Source organism: Pagrus pagrus (assembly GCF_965226575.1).
Source record: "Pagrus pagrus genome assembly, chromosome: 14".
Lineage (NCBI taxonomy): Eukaryota > Metazoa > Chordata > Actinopteri > Spariformes > Sparidae > Pagrus > Pagrus pagrus.
Window position 1 is genome coordinate 6,276,345 of NC_140198.1, and position 23,397 is coordinate 6,299,741.

A 23,397-nucleotide genomic window follows, 5' to 3' on the forward strand; every position below is an offset into this window, starting at 1 on the left:
GAGGTATGCGCTCTACTGAGTGCTGTTCTAGTTTAAACATGTAAAATCTGTAGAATTATCCTCATTTTAAGCTTTAGCAGGTAGTAGAAAGCCACAGAATGGCCTTAGAGCACCTTTATTAGTAGTTTTGGTTTGTTTTTATTGTAGTGCATGATTTTAGAAGCTGCATCTTTTATTTTTGTCATAAAATGTATTTTTATAAAACACTGATGAAGCTCAGATATTTCATTATATCTACATAAATCAAGATTTAGCAGAAAAACTCAGCCTTAACTCACACTTTTTAATGTTAATGTTGATAACCAATATAAATGAAGCTAATACTGAAATACCTTTAAAGGTTAAAAAAAAAGTCAGACTTGCAGTATTGTTTCATTTTGAGACAATTAAGAGCATTTCACTGTCACTATAGAACAGCGTATAGTCATTATAAACAAACCACACAGGTCAGATGTTAAAGAAAATACTGTTTAATTAAAAATCTTAATGGCTTAGGCATGAAAACATGGCAACAAAATGAATGCTGAGGATATTAAAAAGACAATAAATAAAATCATATTTACACGAGCAACAACAAAGCAATGACAACTTTTTAGTAGGCAAGTTCTTGTTGAAAAGGCTAGTAACCATGATTACACCACACATCATCATTAACCAGTGGATCTGAACCAACGCACCAGTTTACCAGTGACTCTGAGGGGAAAGTGTGTGTGAGACAGCGAGCGGAGCGTCTGGCAGTGAATCAACGTGACTGTCAGCCTCGAGTGGATCCTCACACAGCGGCACTTTCATGGTCAGGAGTTAGTCCCTATTACAGCGAGTGAACACAAAGCCGAGGGACTGACGACACATTCTCTGGAAATCAACACGAGCTGAAGGGCCGACACGTGGCGGCGTGCTGCTTTAAAAGGAGTTTGGTTCGAGGGAGTTAAAGCTGCAAGATTTCTGCAGAACCACAGCAGATTCAGCAACCTCAGCCATCTACCCGAGGACAAATCCAGCATCGTCTGAGCTTTTACGGTGTGTTTTCCTTACTACTTGGATCACATCAGGCAAAACGTTTGTTTGTTTTCCATTTCTAAAAGCATGGAGACACTCCTGAGCAGATTCTATGTTAACATATTTCGAACCTTTTTTTTTTTTTAGGAAAGAAACATCAAATTAAAATCTGTAATATCACATCAAAGAAGGGGTGGGCGATACGCTAACCCTAACCCTTTTATCGTACTTTTTATAGTAAAAAGCAGCTAATGTGCTTTCACGTAAGGAGAGAAATGTGTCATGATCTATGAGGTGGGTGCATTATTAATAAGCTTCTTCTGAATACACTTTAGTTACCACACAAAAAATGAGGAGTTTCATTTCACTATTCCTGTTTATTATTTAAGTCCAGTGTGTAGGATTTAGTGGCATCTAGTGGCGAGGTTGTAGGTTTGCAACCAAGTGAACATCCCTCACCCCACCCTCCCCTATCAAGCATGTAGGAGAACCTACAAAAAACACAAAAAGGCCTTCTCTTGGTTTGTCCGTTATGGGCTAGCAAAGAAAAACAAACACCTGCTCCCTCTGTAGATATAAAAAGCCAGAGACATCATAGAGAGAGACGGACTACTTAAAGCATTTTGAATAGAAAAGTCCGTAACACCAGAGTGTGGGAGACGCACGTTAGTTTCAACCGATTCGGTGCGGCTGCAGGTGGACTTCTAATAAGCACGGAGGAGAAGGATTTCACGCCAATTACCACGTAAGGTTAAGTGATTCACAGCCGCCTGGTGGGAGAGCTGACTGTGTCACGTCACGGCGATCTGTATTGAGCCGTAAATGAACTTGGTGTCATGATACCGTATGCTCAGAAGTATAACCTGTGGGGAAAAGGCATTTTAAACCTCATTTTGGGTTTGACTTGCGATTCTATACATTTATGTTTCGGTGACTATCAAAAGTTCTGTCTCTCTCCCCAATCATTTTGATAGAGGTAAAGGAAAACATAATTATGAAAATTCAATTTAATTTCTGCCAAAAACCCTTCTAAACTCTACACACTGGACCTTTAATCACACGCAACAAATAAAACAACAAATGTTCATTATGTGAATTCTCACACGCACATAACAGCAGCAGAGATGCAAATACTGCATCATCAGGAGTGTTCATGTGTTCAGGATGTGCTCCGACGTTATGGATTCATATTTTGTTTTTGTATCAATCTTATTAACACCAGCATTGACACTCAAAACAAGACTTTGCACTGATAGTATCGATACTTTAGGGATCAATCCGCCTACCCCTTGTATAAACGTATATGTCGACCAGTAAGCAACAGGAAACTTACATTTTTCTTAAAAAACTTTTATAATGAAATGGACTATATTAAAAATAAGTAACTAGTGTCTCATACTTACAAGTAATACCTGCAAGAACAGCATTTCTTTTATTTTAGGTTTTTGAATATTCTGTTTAGAAACCGTGTCGTCATTACATATTTTGTCCACCAGGAAGCAATAATAAGTTTATTTTTCCAGTTGTAAAATGTCCAGTTTAGACATATATTGGTAACAAATGTATCAGTTAAACTTATGGGCGCTTTAATTGTCAAAATCAGCTTCCGACAAAAAAGAAATCTAACATTGGTTGGGTTGTAATTGTCCGTTTCTGCCTAGAAGAAAACAACGTGGAGAACCAACTCCAAACTCCTGATAAACTGTTGAATATCTGACAAACACTGTCAGGAATGGGCTCCGATTAAATGTGCAGATTTCCATTTCATTTAAGCAGTACATGTGGAGGAACTGTTTTGTTTTGGTTTGTCTGCTGTCATGTGCAGCTTGTGATGGACAGAAGGCACATTTACATGTTACTGTGGAAATCAAAAGTGACTATTGAGGAGCGACTTTGGAAAGAAAAAAAGAAGAAATTGCACTGTTCCTTAAAGGGGATACTTCAGACATATTTACGTGTTCTTACGTGAAAATGGAAATGAGACGCTGAGTCCAGTCCCGTCTTGCTTCTGGCAGTGTTCCCAAATATGCATATTAATATGGAACAGCCATCTTACCGAGGATGGAGCCTCTCTCACAACATATTTGTATTCTGCACTGATGTTGTGCTGGACTTAGATCAGACTCCCCGCTTTGATGAGTCAGATATCTTTTCATCTTTGCTCTAAATGAGCCCATGATCCTGTGGTTGGGTTAATATACAGGCCCTCACTTCAAAACACCACTGATGGGTGGAGATAATATAAAAAGAGAGGGGAGTGTAAGCTGCTTATTATTGGTCCACTGGAAAGAAATCTAAAAAACCTGAGTAAAATACCCAACTTTAGAGGAATATCTTCTTAAATCTGTTTCAATGTTATGTGTTAATTTGAATATTTTGTTTGGGAATGAATGTGAATGAAGTCCAGCTGATGACTTTGTATCAAAGACTTATAACTGACTTGATTCAGGACAGGCTTTCATTACACGTTACAGCTCAAACTCATTTCAGTCACTCAGTTCATAAAATCATTTACGGGAATACAAGTTTTGAAAAATGACGTTACAATTCCTATAAGCCCAGGTCGATGTCTGCAAAAAGATCATTTTGTACAATCAAGAAGCTGGGAGTACAAAATCTAAGTCGATGTTGCTTGAAAGAAACCGACTCAAAGATGTAATATGTAACCTCGTTCACGAACATTTCTTCTGAGGCTCACAGATCGATCTTCATTTGCAATAATGGCTGTTTAACAATAACAGCAACTCTAATAATCCCACGGTTCTTGTGTTTTGTTTCGATTGAAAGACTGTGTTTAAACTATTAATCAAATATCAAAATAGCTGCACATTAATTTTTGAGGCGATCGACTAATCAATCAATACTTTCAGCTCAAATATCTTTAAAGTTGCTTAGAAGGTTGGATTGGTAGTGAATTGGTATTTTCGACATTCACCCCGCATCTGATTTTATGAGCTGCTGAGTGACTGAAATATGTCAGTTGCATCCGCGAGATAACCACCCAGGGCTGTGATATGTAGTACGATGGGTGGATTATCGTAACCAAATTAAACATCTCAGGGGTTTGAAACTATAGGAAGTGACTTGGCCTGGGAAGGCATTAAAAACCTGATTTTAAAATATTATATATAGTGGTTTTATGGTAAATTAAATAGAATAGAATAAGAAAGAAAATCCAGTCCTTGGAGGAGTGAGTCTGTGCTTTTCCACAAACGTTTCCAACTTTACATCATCGTCTTTATGTTTCCTTTAGCATCTGTTCAGTTATTACATTCTACCCTGACTTATTACTGAGTACCTGAGTCCACATGACAGCCTTCAGTTTTTTTGCTTTAGAGCTCAATCTAAATCCCTTCAGTCTGATTTCTCAGAACCTCCCGAAGCTGTTCCGGTGATGCAGAGCGAAATCACATCAACATGTGAGAAGAAATCTAACAGCACATGTTAAAGTCCTTTTTTTAGTTTAGTCAGAAACTATGAAAGAAGCTTTTGAGTAAATAAACCAGCCTTCAGTGTCAGACCACCTGAAATGGCGGCAGGCAATCATGGAATTAAATGACAAAAATAAACTTCAGAAAATTCAGCCATTGTTAGTACTACACACAGCAAGACACCTTATGAGTGTACTTACACATTAAACTTGTTATTTCATTAGAGAACCATCATTGAACTTGGAGCTGAGAGGAAATACGGAGTCGAATTTTCAAATACCATCGAAAACAGAGCGAGCCACAGTGACGCGTACGACGTGAAGCCCTGCAATACTGCACTGCGACTGAACATTCACATTCATCAGCATGAGCACACACACCACAGAGTTAATCACTAAGTGTTCAGACTGAACTCGTGTCGCTACATATTCGTACGCCACAATTTGCCAAGAAGCCCGTAAAGCACCAAACTGAACATCTGCCAGCAGCGGGGAGTCAAAAACAAAGATCCGCTGGGTCCCTCTACTGATCAAAGTCACTGTAGCTTCAACATTTAGCTTAATGAGAGAAAAAATACTCAGACTGAGGGGGGACACTGTCACGGCACGAGTGAGCCTCAGCAAAGTACAACAGGGTCAAAGCTTGGCTACAGAGAGCTCACATTTAAAAGGCTTCCATGCTCCGCGTATGCTGCGTTCAAGTCATATCGGACTTCCTGCCTCTTCTGAGCTGCTCTTAAACACAACTGGACCAAAAAATAACCAACTGACCAACAGATGCTTCCTGTCCTAGGAGCCTCACACTGCTTCTGGGACAAAAGCCTCAAGAAACAAGACATTTTGAGGCATTTTCACTTTTCAACACTCTGCATTCCCGTAACAGCAGTCCAACATAATCAAAATAATATGTATTCACAAAAACTAAAACATGTTCCAGTTTGTTACGAATGACTTTGGAGGATATTTCAATGACTAGAACTTGCAGATAATCATCCTGTTCATCTGCAACTTCTGATATGACGTGAACGCAGCATTACTCCTCAGAGTAAAGCCTTTCGTCAAGTACTTGTGGCCCTGCAGGAAAGTGCTTGGTAAATGCTATCCATGATAATGGCACAGAGTGGAGACAGAGACGAGACAAAGAGGATGGGCGTGCCTGGAGCGACTATGTTGCGATGTGCGCCGTAGAGGGGATGGAGACGAACTCCCGCAGGATGTTCTTGGCCGTCTCAAGGTTGTTCTGGGCGATCATCAGGGCTTTCTGGATGTCCTGGATGGAGTAGCCTTGGGACATCAGGCATTCGATCTCCCCGTTTAGGGCCAGGCTTCCTGGGCCTGCAGGAGGAGGAGGAGGATGAGGATGAGGATGATGAGGAGGAGGAGGAGGGGAGGCAGAAGCGGAGGAGGTGGAAGGACCGGGGAGATCAGGCAATGGAGTGTGAAATTCACGGTTTACAGGTCGAGGCCGTCGGTCGGAGTTGGCTCGCCGTGGGAGAGGTTTGGGGGGACGTTCAGGGTCGACACCTGCTGCAAACATACCTGGAAACATACAGGTTTATAGTCAGTAAACGTGGGAAACGCGTTGCATTCAAATACAGAAGGGAATACAGAGGTTTTTGATTGTTGTTTGTCAATTTAGCTTTCAGAAAATTGAACACAGTTATAAGTAAATGTACTAGTATTAATACTAGACTTCACACATACATGCTGTGGGCCTGTAAAGGTTTACAACTAGGTACACAACGTAAGTTAGGGGTCTGAGTCACTGCAAAGTTCATCTATAAATCTGGGCCCAGTGGCATTTCACCTTAAAATACATAATAATTTGCAGAGATACGTACTGGCTTCCACAGCCCCGTCTATGCTGAGGGTGCTAAAGGCAGCTGAGGGGCCGCTGATTTCTGACAGGGTCCTTCTGGTTGGGGCGGGAGGGACCACCGGTCTGGGACAGTCGTACTCGTAAATGTCCTCCTCAACAGTCTCCTCCTTCTTGTCCTGGGAAACCACAGCTGAATGTTGAGGGAGGTCTGAAAGATCACAACATCACATTGGTATTGTGGTCAATGTACAACACACAGTTTACACACTAAGAGAGCAGAAATCAAGAAAACAGAAACCGTAGGAAATTAGTGACCGCAATAATACAAAATATAGCTCATGATGTCCTTGTATTCGGGGTAATACTGGTACAAGAATAAGAAGACTTGAGTTTAAGACTAAAATAGAAAAAAAAATATTCCCCTTTATTGTCTGTTAGAACAGTAATACTGAGGTGTGAATGTTACCGTGGTCGGAGGCCTGTGCAGTCTCAGAGGAACCAGCCTGAGCCTGGATGTTACACATGGACTCGTAGACTTGAGGGTCCTCAGAGTCGCTGTCAATCACCTCATTGCTAACAAAAGGAAAGAAAGAGAGAGAATAATTATTTGGAGTGCTTTTATTTGGCAATTCTTTATATCCAGCCTTTACACGACATCTAATCCTCTAAAAAAGAAAAGTGAAAATATTGTTCCAGACTTCTGAAATGTGTCAATCATTGAATTCATTCTTCCATTGTGAGTGAATTCCTGTATTTAATTACTTTGACATTATTTCATTAAAACAACAAGCTGAGAAACTGTGTTGCCTTCTTGTCAAACATTGGATTTGCTTCATCTTCTTTGAACCTTTTACTCAAGAAAGAGAAGTTAAGTTAAGGGAAGCGATTGTAGATGTGAAGGAACAAAACTAGGGCTATACAGCCCCCTGGTGGACATAAAAATACATCTACAGATACATTACTGCAGCAGTTATTCCTGGATTGCTGTATGTGGGATACTTTTATCAGTGCTCAGTGAATCCCTCAAAATTGTATACATAGTCTAATTATAATTATTTTTGAGTATTCAGTTTCCTTTGATTTAAAGATGCTCTTTTATTCTGGTAACCTGATATTATCCAAATCAACATTTTCCTGAGACGTAATAAATCAAGTCAATTGATTGATTGGAGTTAATCTGTTTACCTGACGTCATTATGGTGGTTTGCCTGGCTCGGTGGCGGGGGCACCAAGGAGCCTGTTATGACCCAGGGGGCACCAGAAGCTGGCAGAGAGGTGGGACTCATGTACTCATTCTCCTCACAGTCAGACGACGGCTTCTCCCCGCTTGAAACTGCTGCCGCTGCCACAGATCTGACCATAGATAGAAAACAGACATCTGATCACAGAGGTTCATTCAGGTCATGTTATTTTCAACACTTTGTTGTTATGGATTACAAATCTTAAATATTATTGTCATGCTTCAGTTGCTGTGTGTCTGTGTGTCTGTGTGTGCGTGTGTGCGTGTGTCTCGGCCAAACTGTATTTTGTAGTCACATACAAGTGCCACAAGATGGCAGTATTTGACATACTATAATGAACCAGCGCAAGTCGCTATATTTGTTACACATTCCTCAAATATTTCACAGTAAAAGTCTAAGACATAAGCTTTAAAGCAGAGCTCAGTACCTTTGGGCCAGGCAGTAGACAGCATTAGTAGCTGCCTGGGGTTTGCTTCCCTCTCCACTTGTTCCGTTGCTCTGCGGGCTGGAGGACAGTGCTGACAGGGCCTTGGTTGCCGGGCGTGGGACCATGTAGTTGGAAGCCCAGGCGGACTGGTCAGGGGTGGAGGGCAGGGGTCTCCTCTGGAGTCTGGAGTCCTGGCCAACCAGGGAGGGGCGCTCTGGAGGGGGAGGAGGGGGCAGCTCTCTCAGGGCTGGAGGCAGAGGTAAAGGCTTGTCTCTGTGCGTGGCTGCCATCTGGGGTGAAGATAGGAGGGGATGGTGGTGTTAGTAACCAGCAGAGATGAGAAGACACACATACACATACACACACATCCTTGTACTTTGTACTGTAGTGGATTAGGTTTGCTGAGTGGGCTCCCCATTACACGCACACAATAAACTACCGTTAATACCAAAGTTAAGTTATTTACATTGTTTATAGGAACTTGACTTCCACATTAATGCATGCTTGTACAAGTGTTTTGATAGTAAAATGGATATTTGGATATTCTTTTCGCTTCTCTCCCTACTTTTGCATATTATCATGCCTCTCTCTTTTTCTGTCTCTCCTATGAATGCTGTGCTGCCTCTTCTGTGTTTTCGTAGCCTGTCCTCTTCCAGTTCTCCACGGTTGAGAGGAGGTTGTATAGCTCAGGATCTACGTATTTGACAGCACCTGAAGCCGCTCAATGTCCTGCTGTTCCATACTCTTCAGTCGTGTTTTGCAATCTACATTTTGTCCACAATCTCTTCCACTGGAATCTCGTTAGAAAGGGATCTTTTTATAGCCATTATGAAAAGAGAGAGCACTTACAACAACCAATAACTCTTGAAATGTACCTACATGTACGTGCGTTGGAGTATTGTCAAGACTGACTTGAAAAAATGGGAACCGCTTCCTAAATTCAAACTTCCAAGTCCTCATCTACACTCACTCACCTTAGCTGTGGCTCCCTGACCCTGTGCACTGTGGGAGCTGGAGGGTCTCTGCTGTAGGAGGTCCAGTCGGGGGGGCACTGGAGGCAGCTGAGACACTGGAGATGGAGGGCGCTCGACCTGCAAACAGACAAACAACAGATATACATTTAGAGATGATGCATGGCACAAGGGACTGAGATTTAAATTTCCCTACAATAAACAAATACAATAAAGTCCTACAATGGCCGATTAAGTCTGATGTTTGTGTGTGGTCCTCTAACCTTGCTGCAGGCCAGCCTGCTCATGACAAGGTGCTCCTCCAGCCGATCATCCTCTTCCTCGTCATTGCCTGCGGCTTCTGCTCTGCTGGACCCCTGGAACCCAGCAAAGGAGGCCCCGCTGGCCTTCGGATGGAAGGGATCTACTACGATGGGCTCTGTGCCTTTAATCTCACAGCGGCAAAACGGGCAGCCTTGACCCTCCGACTCCTGATCCACATACAGAGAGCAAAATGAGACACTTGACACATGACCAATGAGCATCAGTTAGACATGATGAAGCAATAAAAGTGATGATTAAAACAAATAATAACAGTGTAGAACATTTAATTTTCACTAAAAGCAGCCGAACACTGGAGACCTATAAGTTTAAGACGTATTTGAATGGTCATCATAAAAGGCAGGCAAATGTTGAGTATTTTATTGTTGAATTTTACTGTTGGACTATATCAAACACATAGCTTGATTAAGAAATGTTTACCTCAGCAAGCGAATGAAAGTTCAACTTCAATTCTGACCGTCAGGATTTAAAGAGCTACTAGAAACCAATGTAATTAAACTTTATAGTGTGGAAGCAGCCTCACCTGCCAGGCAGTCAGACAGGAGGTGCACATCAGGTGCCTGCAGGGCTCGATCTTCACATCCTTGTCGTTCTCTGCGCAGATCTTACAAAGCTGGAAAGTGGAGCCCATTTCACAGTACAGCTCATACTGCTCCTACAGGGGGGAAGGAGGAAGAGGAGACAGGTTGTTTTTATTCAAGATCAGCGTAATATTTTGTCTAATATGCATCCATGTCTAGTTTATGCATGTGCATCTTTTGCAGTGTGACCGTTTTCCCTGAGGCACAAAGATAAGGTTGACTGGTTCGCAGATGAGAAACAAACAAGACCATACCTGAGTCACTTTGATGTGGTCCTGTGGAGAAGGTTCACACAGCCCTGTTAGGTCTGGATTCTGTGCACGACCATCTGGGAACAGATAGCTAGAGAAGCAGGACATGCGTAAACACACACAAACACAGACACACACAAAAAAATATTACAGCAGCTTAAAGCTTTGTGTCCACTGGATGATGGCTTAAATGCTGTGTCACAATACTTTATATTTAATTATTTATCGCTGAAGGGATGTTGTATTGTAACATACTGAAGATGTGGAATGAAAGCATAAACGACGATCATGCTGCAGGAGGTGTTTGAGATGTTTTTGTGCACATTTAAAAAAATTTTGTGACTGTAAATAACTTTAACAGTTAACTGAATCCAAAATTACTTCAGCTGCTGATCTCCACCAAGCAGGAAGCTGCAGACTTTTTACAGCCACCTTTCAGTGGGGGAGTGTTTAATACTTTAAAGATATTCCTTGCATGCTGCAACAAGATGCATGCCTACAAGAAAAAAACTCATGAAAGTGCTATGTGCTGACTTGCTGAGTGAAAATATTGTTTAAAAAAGCCTTTGGTTTACTAATCCTTTTGTTTTTAATCAATCCCTAAAGGCACGTATAAACTATAACATAACATAGTCTAAATGTATAAATTGGTGCATTGATACTGTGTTGTAGTGGGACTTACAATCCCTCTCTGTATCCATCAATGAGGGCTTGGAAGAGTGGTTTGTTATGGGGGATGGTCTGCAGGATGTTCCCGTCAGCTGTCACGTAGCCGATCGCCCACTGGCCCAGCCGAGTGCAGCTCAGCCTGAAAATGTAGCTGAAAGGAAGACAACAGTGTCAACCAAACAATACACACTGGCAGCGTTCGATTGCAACAATATGATGTGAAGTGCAGTTGGGAATCTGACTCGTACATAGGTCACCATGAGGAAGTAACATTTTTATTTAGAATTTCTGGTCCAAACGGGATGATAATGAAATAGTTTAGAAATCTGTCATTGTAAGAGCTCGTCTGTTTCTCACCTGCCAGGTTTGTGGATGAACCTGTGCAGTCGAGCCTTGACCTCGTCGTAGGTTAAGAAGGCCATGTAACCAGGATGTGTGACTGCCAGACTGTTCCAGTTTCTTAAAAGAGACGACCATGGCTACACACAACACACATGCACAGAGACACAAAAATGATGGAGTTAAAAACACTATAAACTTTGTTCAGCTTTATTACCCTCATCTGATTTTTTAATGCGGAAATGTTCCATATTACACCTTTACAGCCACAACTGAGCCTGCTGGATCAGACTTGCGGGCAAAATGAACTTCCTTCACTCTGTGTGAAATCAAAGCCGAATCACAAGCTTACTGTATGTAAAGCTGGGAATTCAGGACACTGTTTCACGAATGATGCATAATGTCTGTTGATATATTCTTGACTGAAGTTTCAGTTCAGTTTGTGGCGTTTGTCTCGTCTACTTCTGCATCTACACAACAGAGTTTTCAGCTTGACTTACGTAAAAACTGGTGACTAATGCTGAAATGTGCCACCTTTGCAGTCTACTCAAATGACAAATACTTTCCCACTCCACACAGCATCATTTTTTATTTCTGAACTAATTCATGACTGAGGCCTTGTCCACACTGAACAGGTATTTCTTAAGAAAGCTTTTTCTATACATTTTGGCCTTCCATACATGCATAAAAGGCTTTTGAAAGTCTCCTTCCAGGGTGAAGATACTCAGGAACTACATTTTGGTTGACTGGCTGGATGGGCAGAGACTGGAGACTTTTTGGAAACGATGACGCAGTTGTTTTTAAGATCACTGGCAAGTGTGAACTCTGAGTGCTGGTATGGTTTTTTTTTAAAACCCTTTTTCGAAAAATATCTGTGTATGTGTGGACTTAGCCTGAAGGCATCTTAATGTTATTGCCCTTCATTAAAATATGATTCAGAATTCAGATTACTATTGAATGCATCATTGAATTTCTACGAGGATAACATGACAATTATGTTCCAATCCCTAGTACACTCTGTAGTGAAGAGCCTCACCTGGAAGAGCCTGGTGAAGATGTCGAACTCAAACACAGAGATGTAGTCATTGCAGGTGAGGTCGATGGTGGACTTGAGAGCCATGGCCTCCAAGCCCAAGCTGATGGGATGAAACTCGTGGAGGGCCTGACGAAATGTCCTCCATGGCACTATGGTCCTACAGTACATGGGAGGAAGGGGGGTGCAAAGTTACAGAGTTTTCAACACCATGCATTGTGCTCACAATCTTGAAACATAAAACTCAGACAACAACGAAACATAATATCTAACTCAATAAATTGCTTATAAAAAAATTGCAATAAAAGTTCTAGTCATGAAATTACATATAGAAAACACCTTAATTTACATAGTTTAAAGTTCCTCTTTTGCCATTTTTTATATTTGATATTTGATAGTAAAAAACTCACTTGTCCCCAAATGACCGTCTCCAAAATTCGGCAGCATCCGCTTTGGTGATCCTGAAGTTGTCGCCCTGAAATAAGCCATTGGGGAAGATGGCTTTTAGCTCTGCTAGCATGTGACTGAAGATCAGAGACAGCTTGGTAAGGTTTCGCCTGAGTAAGAGGAGAGGAAGAGAGAGAGAGCGACAGAAACAAATACAGGTTAGTAAAGGATATAATCAGACTACTCTAATATTTGACCAGAAAGATTACAGCCATTAAACAAACATGTACGTATGTTTTTCCATTATTAAACAACTCAACGTTATTCGTACAGCACCTACAACAAAGTTGTGACAACACAGACCAAATTAACAACAATAGATAAAACTATTCAGGACAATAAAAGAATAAAATGTCAAAGATAAATAAAAAAGAAGTCAATAAAACTAAATTAACGAAAAATTATTAAAACCTACAAACTAAGGCGACAACATTCCTCAAAATTAAAAGCCAGATTAAAAAAAATTAACATCTTTTGAAAGATATCGCGAGAGCTTTCCATTCTGAACCCAGTGGCAGTTCCACAGTTTATAAAAACAGATGGCACTCTCACTGATACTTTTATGGTACATATAAGGAACAAGTCACTCTATCAATAAATCTTTATTATTCTGTCAAGTTCCCAGTTCTTCTGAACCCTTTTCAGTCATGCTGAACTTCCACGTAAAAAGGGCATGCATGATTAAAAACTTTTATACACAACGATGAATAATAATAGTATTGGAGTAAAAGGAGTTGATGCTTGAACCTTTCTGCAACCCGAATCAAACTTCAGACTTCCTTACAGTTTTTTAGTAACATGCATGGTTTTTGGGATTCATAAAGATGTGCTATTTAAGGCTGACACAATTATATGATGATCATAATAATCATTTTTGTTACTTTTCAAGTAAAAGCTAAACAAGTTCTCAACACCTTCTTAACTGTGAGCACTTTCTGCTGGATGTATCTGGATGTATCTGGGAGACTTGGGTCAATATTTTTCACTATTTTCTAATGTTTGTAGACAAAATAATTAGTAATCAAGGAGACCTATAACTGATGTTTGGAACTGATGTATGTTTGTAGTATAAATTCACATCTTTGTGTCAAAATGTAGAATAACCAATGTAACTTAGTACAGTCTCCTCGAGTCCTGTTTTAAGTACAATTTTATGGTACTTTACTGCAGTATTTTCATTTTCTTCTACTTTAAACTTCCACTCCACTACATTTATTTGATAACTGTAGTTACTAGTTAGTTTGCAGATTCAGATATTTCATTATTATTTTACTTGTGGCGTGTAACCAATCAGATAGTCATCAGACAGCGTCTCTATTCAGACAGAGACAAAGTATTTTGAAATAAATGTATTTTATTGTCAATCGGACACAAAAAACACAGACCCTCCGATACTCAGAAAAATCACTGAATTTCAGCCCCAATAATCAGCCAGGCAAATAACTGGTTCAGCCATAAAAACGATGAATCAATAAATTGAATCAGAAATTAATGTAATTGGTAGTCGCAGCCTATTTGCCTACTGACCTTTACCAGATCTGTGGCCTTTGATATGGAGCTGGCCGATTTGAGACTGCTACATTCTCTTATGTGCTGAACCACAATTGATTTAGCTAAAGCGAGCCTACTCTTTTTTTAGACTGAAAATAAAATCGGCAGGATGGAGCCGCATTAAGGGATTACACCTGCTGAGCAGAGAGAATAACAGCACATACTGTACACCACACCACATCCTTTACCATTGGACTTTTGGTTTGGTATGGTACATGGTCTATCTTACATAAACCTAGTCAAAGACAATTTTAATTATCATTAACGTCGTTAACATAATCTTTACAAATGATGACAGCTGTAACCCGAAGGTCTGAAAGGGAGTTCCAGTTACCAGGACTGTACTTAGTAAAGCCTCCTTGACTGATAGATTTGCTATCCATCACAATAGTTGTTGACGCAAAGTCTCTAAGTTAGTAAGAGGAACTGCTTGATAAAAATCAGAGTGTCAGAGGAAGGAACTTTCGCTTACTAAGAGCTTTTCAAGAGACAGAGGAAGTGGCTGCGACGACAGGCAGACAAGGTTTATCATGCCTTTATCAATGATTCATCTGAGTGATTTTACTTCCTATCACAAGGCTGTCAATTTGTCAAATGTCAGAGGTTGCATTTGATCACAGTGATGGAAAGTTTAAAAATAGATTGTGGTAGAAAATACGTATTTTCATTATAAGGTGTTTTTCTTAACCCCAAAAAAGAACCAGTCATTTCCTTTAGATATGCAATCTTTTCCAGGTTACAGCTCAGTTTATGATCTTTGAAGTTTTTGCTTGTTTTATTTACCTGTCTTATCTTTTTTAGATAACTGGCATCAAAACTGGAGAGAAGTAATCGGAGAATTTGTACTTTTTTTTTCTTTACTCAAACGGATTCATCTTTATCAAAATAGTTGGATATTAATTTAATAGTCAACAACTAATCGATTTATTGCTACAGAGAAATTATCTGGTTGTGCAACAAATTCAAAATTTCTGTTTTCAGTAGTTTTGCTTTTTACGTTTTCACTGTTTGGGGAAAACAAACTAATTCAACTTGTGCGGAATAATTTGGAGCACACTGTCCTAGTTAGTCAGACGTGCTCCGTTCAAAAACGAGGCCAATGAAATTTAAATTAGTTACATTTATACGTTTCTTGATTGGACAGAAGACTTTTTTCTAAGCCTGGGAAAGGTTTGTTTCTTCCTTTCAAGTATAAAAGCCTGGACATCTAAAGAGGTTTTCACCTCAGATGACAGCATCTATTCCAAATCAACCGATACTAAGTGTAATTCTGTACTGTAAAGCCATTTAATCTGTGGTGAATTAACCTTAAGACCACATGGGTTAGAACACAAAGGCAGCTTTATTCAGCAGCAGTCTTGCCAATTAGGCAGTTTAATACAATTATGATCTTAAGGGCTCATTTCAAGGATATGGAGCCAACTCAAACAATGATAAGCCTGATGACTTTCCCTGATCCACAACTCTTTTTTTCCCCCTGCTGCATCTGCCCACAAGGATGACTGACATTTCATCAGGATATAAGCCTTACCTGGGCTGGGAGTTCTCCTCATACATCCTCTCCTTGGCCTCCTTAAAAAGGCTCATGGTCTGCTTAGTCTTGTTGGTCAGGTTCTCCATGACCACGCGGAAATACTCGTTCTCCCCGAGGATCTCAATCTTGCCCTCATATCGTGACAGAATGGTGCGCAGGTGCTGGTAGGTATCCGGCAGTAGGTCTAGGATGTAGGGCGGGCTGTTCTTCAATGCCACCTTGGGGTTCTGGCACAAACGCACAACCTGGATCGGACACACAAACGCCCAAAGACTGTAAGAGTTTTGTGCTTGCTGGAATCAATCATGCTGCCAATACTGGCTAGTATGAGATCCCTTTCTAACATGCACCTAGTGTAACTGATGAAGGACAAAATCTACAGGTCTTCAGCACAAGAATGTATTTAGTTTATGTGAAGTTAGTGAGGTTTCAGTCTTGGACACGTCAATATTCTGCAAACATCACATTAACAACTTAACAAAAGCTTTCACACTTACAGTGTTAAGTTCAGTAAATGAAGAGTGGCTGTTTGAGGATTTTTTTTTTTACTTTGAGTTTTGGTAGTAAAAATAGGAAGGATGAGGGCGGATGTTGTTGAACAGAACTGTACTAAAGGTTGTTAAGTAAACTGTGAAAGCGACAGACCGTTGTCATTGTGTCGGTTTGTTGCTTTACAACATGACAATAAGAAAACGATTGGAAACTTCAGAGCTGAGGGAGACAAGGTTGAAATATCAAGATGGTAATCATCAGGTATTCATTGTCAATAATGATCAACAATTTTTCAATCACAAAAAAACCTGACTTTTTAAAACATATATATAAAAAAATACATTTAGGGATTAGGGTATTGGGCTGTTTCCAATACACATATATTTTCCACCTCATTTACTGTTACTGCGTTACTACTGTTTCTTTCACCCGAAAAGATGTGCATCCTGTCTGAGGTGGAATAAAAATATGTGTGACTAAAGTGATTTCAGTATGTTTCAGTGCAATTTTAATTTTGTCTTAAAGTTTTGAGAGCATTTTGATGATTAACGGGATAATATTGTAAATTACGTTGGACAGGATAATCTTGACATGAAATGTTCATATCGTCACATGCCTGCTACTTACACACACACACACACACACACACACACACACTGAGCAAAACATATGACAACTACTCTGGCAAAAGTTTGCATTAATAAAGCTTCATCTTATTGGCCTCATGACCTGCCGCTATCATTGTGCATCCCTGGATATATAATCTCGACATGTTGAAGCCTATGAACCAGGTGTGAACGTTTTAAAACCTCTGACCTCTGACATAAAGACACCTCACGCTGTAGCTGTGAATGAGACAGCACAGCCACCGCTTTGCACGGCACACTGCACAAACAGACATTGCTATGTTGTCTTCTGTCTTCTCTGATATCTGTCTCTCTTCTTACAACAGCCCTCCTGAAGTGATCTCTTGTGAATTCTTGTCTCCTCGTCCCTCTCTTCTTTCTTCTCTTCTGTCTAGTTCACTTAAGATAGACTGGAGTGACAGTCAACAAGGCACACACAAACCCAAACCAACACACACACACGTATCTATTTTGATCAAATATAAACCATAAGGACGTCCACGGGCTGCTGAGGTGTTTCCAAACAGTCCACAGCAAAATGTTCAACAGATTACCCTCACTGTGACCCAATTTAGTACAAGTTGTCCTAATTAAATAATGCACCAGGGACTGTACTCCAATTTTGGAGGCTTAGTTATACATTTTTTGTCAAACAGACTATGTAGACAGCTCCACAAGTCAATGCTGAAAGAAATGCCACAAGGTTTAAAAACTTTTTCCCATTTGGATCTCTGAGATTAAATCTAATCCTGTGGGGTTAAGTGGGACTAATATCTATTCAATGTGAGAAATCCTGTTTCACACTGTGGCAAAGTATGTGTGTGTGTATGTAACATAAATGTTCAGGTGTAAGAAGGTCATGTCAAGACATTTCTTTTGCACATACTGACAAAAAAAAAGGGGGAAGTGGAACTTAATATTTTTCTTTTTGGAATAAAAAAAAAAAACTGACTCATTTTCAGTTCCGTCTTTTTTTGCGATTGTGTGACCCTAAAACACACTGTCAATACCTTATCCATGAGTTTCCAGCATTTCTCCACCATTTTCTTATCGACCACTGCAGGTTGGTGAGGCTGGGGAGGCTGCTGGTGGGGCTGAAAGGCGTCCTTCATCAAGCCGATGAGACCGGCGCCCCTCCTCGGATTTCCGGCCATTAATTCGGTCGGCGACCGGGGGTTAGCCCCGGGGCTGAGGTCGACAACCAGGGATCACTCTTGACGCGTTTTTCCCCCTCAAAACAACCGCTGTTTTAAGCGCCCGGTCTTTACTTAACACTGGTGCTGATTTGTCATGCAGAGCCAGTTCAACGGCAGAACAAAAAAAGCTGTGTGTACACTGTACGCGACGCAGCTAACTAGCTAACAAGCTACATCTGAAAAGCCTCTCTCTGTTTCATCCCGTCGCCAAATAAAAAGCTCAGGACATACTCGTTGTGTTGTTATATCTGCCGTCAGAGAACTAGCTATCCCTTCCCAGCGACGGCAAGTTAAGTCCCCCCGGGATATAAACCCGGCTTATAATAAACTCGGGGTGTTAATAAGCCACATAGAGCGATCAACAAACAGGTTGTGAAGCAGCTCCAGCCAACGACGAGCCAGCAGTTAGAGTAAACAAGGATGTCCGGCTGCGACCTTCAAAATAAAAGCATTGTCGGGGAACGTGGAAAATGCGGCAAAATAAGTGTCGATATTAAATGTACTTAAAGGGGCGTTATGTAGGTTTGTAGAAGAGATTCAAACTCTGCATTTAACAAGACAAACTCAGAAATATTTATTTTTTTACATAACTGAATAAACAAGCTGTTCTCAGAGGAAAATAACTGTTTGAAGCTCGAAAGGTGGCAGGGTCCGCCAAATATAAACAAAATAAAACGTTATGAATTTGAGTTGTCTTTTGAGGTCAGTTTGTTTATTCAGTTTATTTATTTAGTCATGAAAATTAAGTTTGTTTATTTAGTTTGTTTAGGCATAAGGAAATCAGTAAATTAAGATCTTTCTTTTCTTTTAAGTGCACCTTAAAGTATCTGATATTAAATGTACCTAAAGGCGCACTATGTAGTTTTGTAGAAGAAATTCAAACTCTGAATTTTAATATTTACAATATTAAAGGAGGAAAAAAATACAAACTCAGAAATAAAAATGTTTTCCATAACTGAATAAACAAACTGTTCTCAGAGGAAAATGTCAGTTTTTTTTTATCCAATTGTGGATACAATTAATAACTTTAAAAATGTGCTACTCTAATGCTACTGGCTCTGATGCAGCATGCTGTCTTAAAAGTAACTTAAGTTATCAAAGAAAAGTAGTGAGTGAAAAGTACAATATTTTCCTCGATAATGTAGTGAAGTGGAAGTATTGAGGAGCAGAAAATGGAAATACTCAAGTGAAGTACAAGTTTCTCCAAATCGTTCCTTAAATAAAATTTTCTTTCATTGTTTATTATGTGGACTATTATATTGGATATTTTTTCAAAACATCAAGGTCTAAATAAAATAAGAACTTCACTTCACCAAGAGTAAGAAAGTAGGGATATAAAATATCAATAAAAAAGGTGTTTACGTTGTCCACCCTGCAAGAAATTAAATCCTTGCAAAAATAAATCCTGAAGCCTGTTAGTTCATCTTTGATCACATATTTATTTTTGCACTACGAATTACTTGTGGGTATGAAAATGGTTGTCTACGACCAATGTGGTCAATGAAGAGCAATGGCAGCCTTGAAGGTTGGGAAACACACTCAGAGATCTAAAACACCACAACATGACCTGAAAAGTAAATACATTATTAGTAGTAAATGAGATAATCATAAAACAAAACACCGACATGGTCCTTTAAAGGTGTATATGACAACATGTGAGCTGCAGCACAGCGGGGGAATGACGACCTCGCATCAACAGCTACTTCTTTTATCTTGATGCTTCTCAGTACTGCAGCAGCAGAGCAGCTCCACCTCAGATCAGCTGCAGCCAGCAGTGCTCCTGTGTGGCCGTGTCATCACATTACAGCTGAACAGCCACACCAAAGGTACAGCCAGGCTTTGATTCGCTGGTGGAAGACACAACTCAGGGGACGTAAATACACATCAAACATTTAAAAAAAACCTCCAAAAACAAACAAGTCGAGGCAAAGTTTGCATGGAGGACAATGTTTTTAATTTTTATTAAAAGACACTGCTGAGTTTCTTTCCCATAGCTGTAAAAAAAAACAACCTGAGGAATTGGACAAATACAACTCCAGACCCCTGACCAGCAACCATCCATGATTAAATAAAACTAGTTTAACATACTCAAGGACAACTGCTATACAGGATTGTTTCAGGTGACAAATCTGCTGATTCACTTTTGTGGCAATGACAGTTTGTTGTATTTTCCCTCTTATGGATTATAGTACGTTTACATGACCGGTAACCAATATATGTGGTGGCATCATTTTAATGTAACCAATAATATTTTTGTATCATTCTGTGGTATCAACTGCACATTCATGCTATTTACAACAATAACAACTGTATATCTGAAGGACAGTAGGTCTGAAATCAAAAAACACATCATGTAATAAATACATTCATACAAACTCTACTTTATAGACATTTGTGTTTGAATTCGAATTCATCAAGTCACCTAGAATTGTCATCACATTAGCTTTTTATAAAGGATGTAGAGAGTCTTGCTCAAATTAATTAAAACATGTCATTAAAGCAGAAATGACATAATGGGAGACAGCAAAGCACAAGTCACAGTGAGTACAAGTTTCAAGAAATCATCCCATCTTTCAAATAAGTCTGATGGCATAACTGCTATAAGGCTCACTGAATGATGAGAATAAAAAAGATATGAATCACACGTTACGGCCATAACAGTCATCTTCTCTCAACCTAATTGAACACCTATCAGGAGATTTTGAAGTGTTAGACCATCCTCTCCATCATCAGAACACCAATGAGGGAATATGTTTTGGAAAAATTTGTCGTCCCTCTTCGAGAGATCCAAAGACTTGAAGAAACAAAACTAAACTGTGAAGGAGCAATGAAGGTGATCTTAAGGATCGTGGGTGAACAACACCTTACGAAGACAGTTTATGTTGCTTTTTTCTTTCATTTGTCACCCATTATTTTTCTTGATCACCTATATCTAATTTTGGACAACAGTTCTCCTCGCTGGTACATTCAAATATTCATGGTGCAGAGATAATCAGTGCTTCGAGTCTCAGGAGCCCTGAAGAACAACCAGTAAAGCTTGTAGTCCTTTAAAATACCTCGAACACGTTTTTGAAAGACAGTACTGGGACCAACTGAGTGAAACAGCCACAAAACCCAAATGTGAGTTCCATTTTCAGAGTCCACGTCTTTTTTAGTCCATGAATAAGACAAAACATGTCACAAATGGAAACCTCAAGACATGTCAAAGGTGTCTGGACGCTCAGCCGTCCTCTGCATCGTTGGTTTAGTCTATATTGGAGTTCCTTGGAAGCTCAAAGAAATGTTCAACAGCTGAGCTCCCAGCTCCACCTGCTGCCCTCCAGGTAGGAACTCTGCAGACAGCTCTCTGTAGGTGCTGCACACTCTGCGTGCTTGAACATCCTCCCTATGAATGGCATGTTTCCACCTATGCCGCGCCTCGCCGTATAACACGACTAAAGACCTGCGAGGCAGATGCACAGCTACGTGGACTTCCTCTTCTAGTCCCAGCTCTGGCAGACCCTGTTCAAGAGACATAGTGAGTGTGGTGTTTGATAACATGTTGATGGTGACAAGACGCTCCCCCCACAGCCAGGAGTCATCCAGGTGTGGATCGATGGCAGAGCCTCGCTGAGGATGGTAATCCAGATTGCACTGCTCCACTGGTTGAAAGCCTGCTAGACTTGGCTCTTGTTGCATTCGGAGCACTAGTTTTTGGCTCAAAGGAGGGAGTCCACTGAAGCCACCAAAACGCACTTTCCTTTTCTTGAAGTTTACTTTTGGGCCAAAGTCCTGCAAAAAATATGGAGAAAGATATTTGTTAACTTCATCAGAATATAATGATAATAACAATGATGATAATGTCACATTAATGAGAAATTCACAGGGAAGTGCTGATTGTTTAATTTCCACATTTTTTACAATTTTACTTTTCTTCTAATAGTTCTAATCATATACTTTGTTTGGGCTGTGCGGGTGTGTCAAACATTAATGAAACCTGTGTCAAATTACACCTTTATGATTACTCTCCATATTTACAAACACATGCATGGGTGTGCAGGGAGTGTCTCTGACCGAATCAAACAACCTTGAATTATTATCACTCGCAAATAATGATCAAATAATTTGTAACAAACTACTAATAATTTGGAGAGAATTTAGATATTATACATTTATCTTTAATAATATATTATTTTTGAGTTTTGACCTCAGTTGGTGTGTAGTGAGCTGGGTAAAGAACAAATTTACAGGTATAATGGGCATGACTGTCTCAAGCCAGTATGACAGGTTTGCAACACTGTGTCCAATAATGACCTACGCCCTTACTCTCTTGAAATGTTTTCTTATAATTAGAAAGCATGGCCCTGGAAAACCAAATATAAACTCAACTAAAGCAAACAAAACAACACATGATCCACATAACCTGTTTCCTTCGACCAGACTGGGACTCGGTCCACGCATCCTCGTCCATCGTGCTTATCAGCTCCACCTCCTCCTCCTCTGATATGAAGTTCTCCCACAGGAAGACACCGGGAAAGGGGAAGGATGCAGCTGTGGCATCTTTACAAATGGCAAGCCTTTTCTCGGGGTCGTAGAGGAAGTGATGCGCAATCTTCACAGGCAAAAAACAACACAATAATGTTGGCTCTATTGTACATTAGTAAGACATGGCTTTCCTGATGTTTTCATTTGACAGTATGACATTCACGTCCTCCTAAGAGGTGCATTACATTAGTCACCTCCAGCCCAGGAAGTGCAAACAGTCAAGCAGAGATCAGTGTACAGAAGAGACACACACACAAACAAAGATTATATCTAGTGGATGTAGTGGACATTGATTCATCAAGCCCACTGTAGGGTATGTGGTGCCTCTGTACACATATGGGCGAATTAACCACAGGCTGCAATGTCTTCCTTTAAGTAAGAAATGACGAAGGATCTTGTTTTAACGGAAAAAAGGTAATTATCATGTTATTGTGTCGTAGTACTGTCAAAACACTGACGAGAAGTCGACAACATAACACACTTTAGTTCAGTTATAACTTTTTGAAAGAGGTTGGAATGTCCTGTGAGGGCATCCGTAGCTGTGTGTGAGCGGCGCTAGCAACAGCAGTTACGTCCGTTTCTGGCTGATTAAACTTAATTAAATGTACATTTTAGTCAGACGTGTTTACCTTTGGTTCATGTGCCTCCAAGTGTCCGTCTCCCTTTAGCTTTTCACATACGAGACACCGCCGAATGCCTTTACAAGCACAAGAAGAGACACCGTCACTGCTGTCAGGAGCCATCATCCTGCATCTTCTTCTTCGTGTGTTGTAGGTGACGAAGCTGTTAAAACAGAAACACAGCGCCACCTACTGAACCGTTTGGTCCTATTCACCTCTCACTGATGCATCCACCACACACTGTATGAATAATATTTAGGTTTTATAGGATTATTTAATGATTTTTCTAGCAGAGTTTAACACTAGTAGGCTTTTTCCATATTTAT

General features: G+C 40.2%; 2 protein-coding genes across 2 annotated transcripts; both read right to left on the reverse strand.

Annotated features, from left to right (window-relative positions):
* Positions 1-454: 454 nt before the first annotated feature.
* On the reverse strand, positions 455-18,306 carry LOC311269634 (E3 ubiquitin-protein ligase CBL-like). The gene is made up of 15 exons (XM_084373938.1): positions 17,742-18,306; positions 15,611-15,858; positions 12,492-12,638; positions 12,085-12,241; positions 11,067-11,188; positions 10,723-10,860; positions 10,044-10,131; positions 9,732-9,863; positions 9,151-9,357; positions 8,891-9,007; positions 7,917-8,206; positions 7,434-7,601; positions 6,715-6,821; positions 6,271-6,456; positions 455-5,968 (listed from the first exon to the last, which is right to left on the reverse strand). Exons 1-15 carry the CDS (start codon positions 17,883-17,885, stop codon positions 5,595-5,597), a joined length of 2,625 nt encoding a protein of 874 aa, XP_084230064.1. The 5' UTR covers positions 17,886-18,306; the 3' UTR covers positions 455-5,594.
* A 1,558-nt stretch (positions 18,307-19,864) lies between these two features.
* On the reverse strand, positions 19,865-23,203 carry alkbh4 (alkB homolog 4, lysine demthylase). Its single transcript, XM_084373558.1, has 3 exons — positions 23,081-23,203; positions 22,330-22,518; positions 19,865-21,698 (listed from the first exon to the last, which is right to left on the reverse strand). Exons 1-3 carry the CDS (start codon positions 23,195-23,197, stop codon positions 21,177-21,179), a joined length of 828 nt encoding a protein of 275 aa, XP_084229684.1. The 5' UTR covers positions 23,198-23,203; the 3' UTR covers positions 19,865-21,176.
* Between the last annotated feature and the right edge of the window lie 194 nt (positions 23,204-23,397).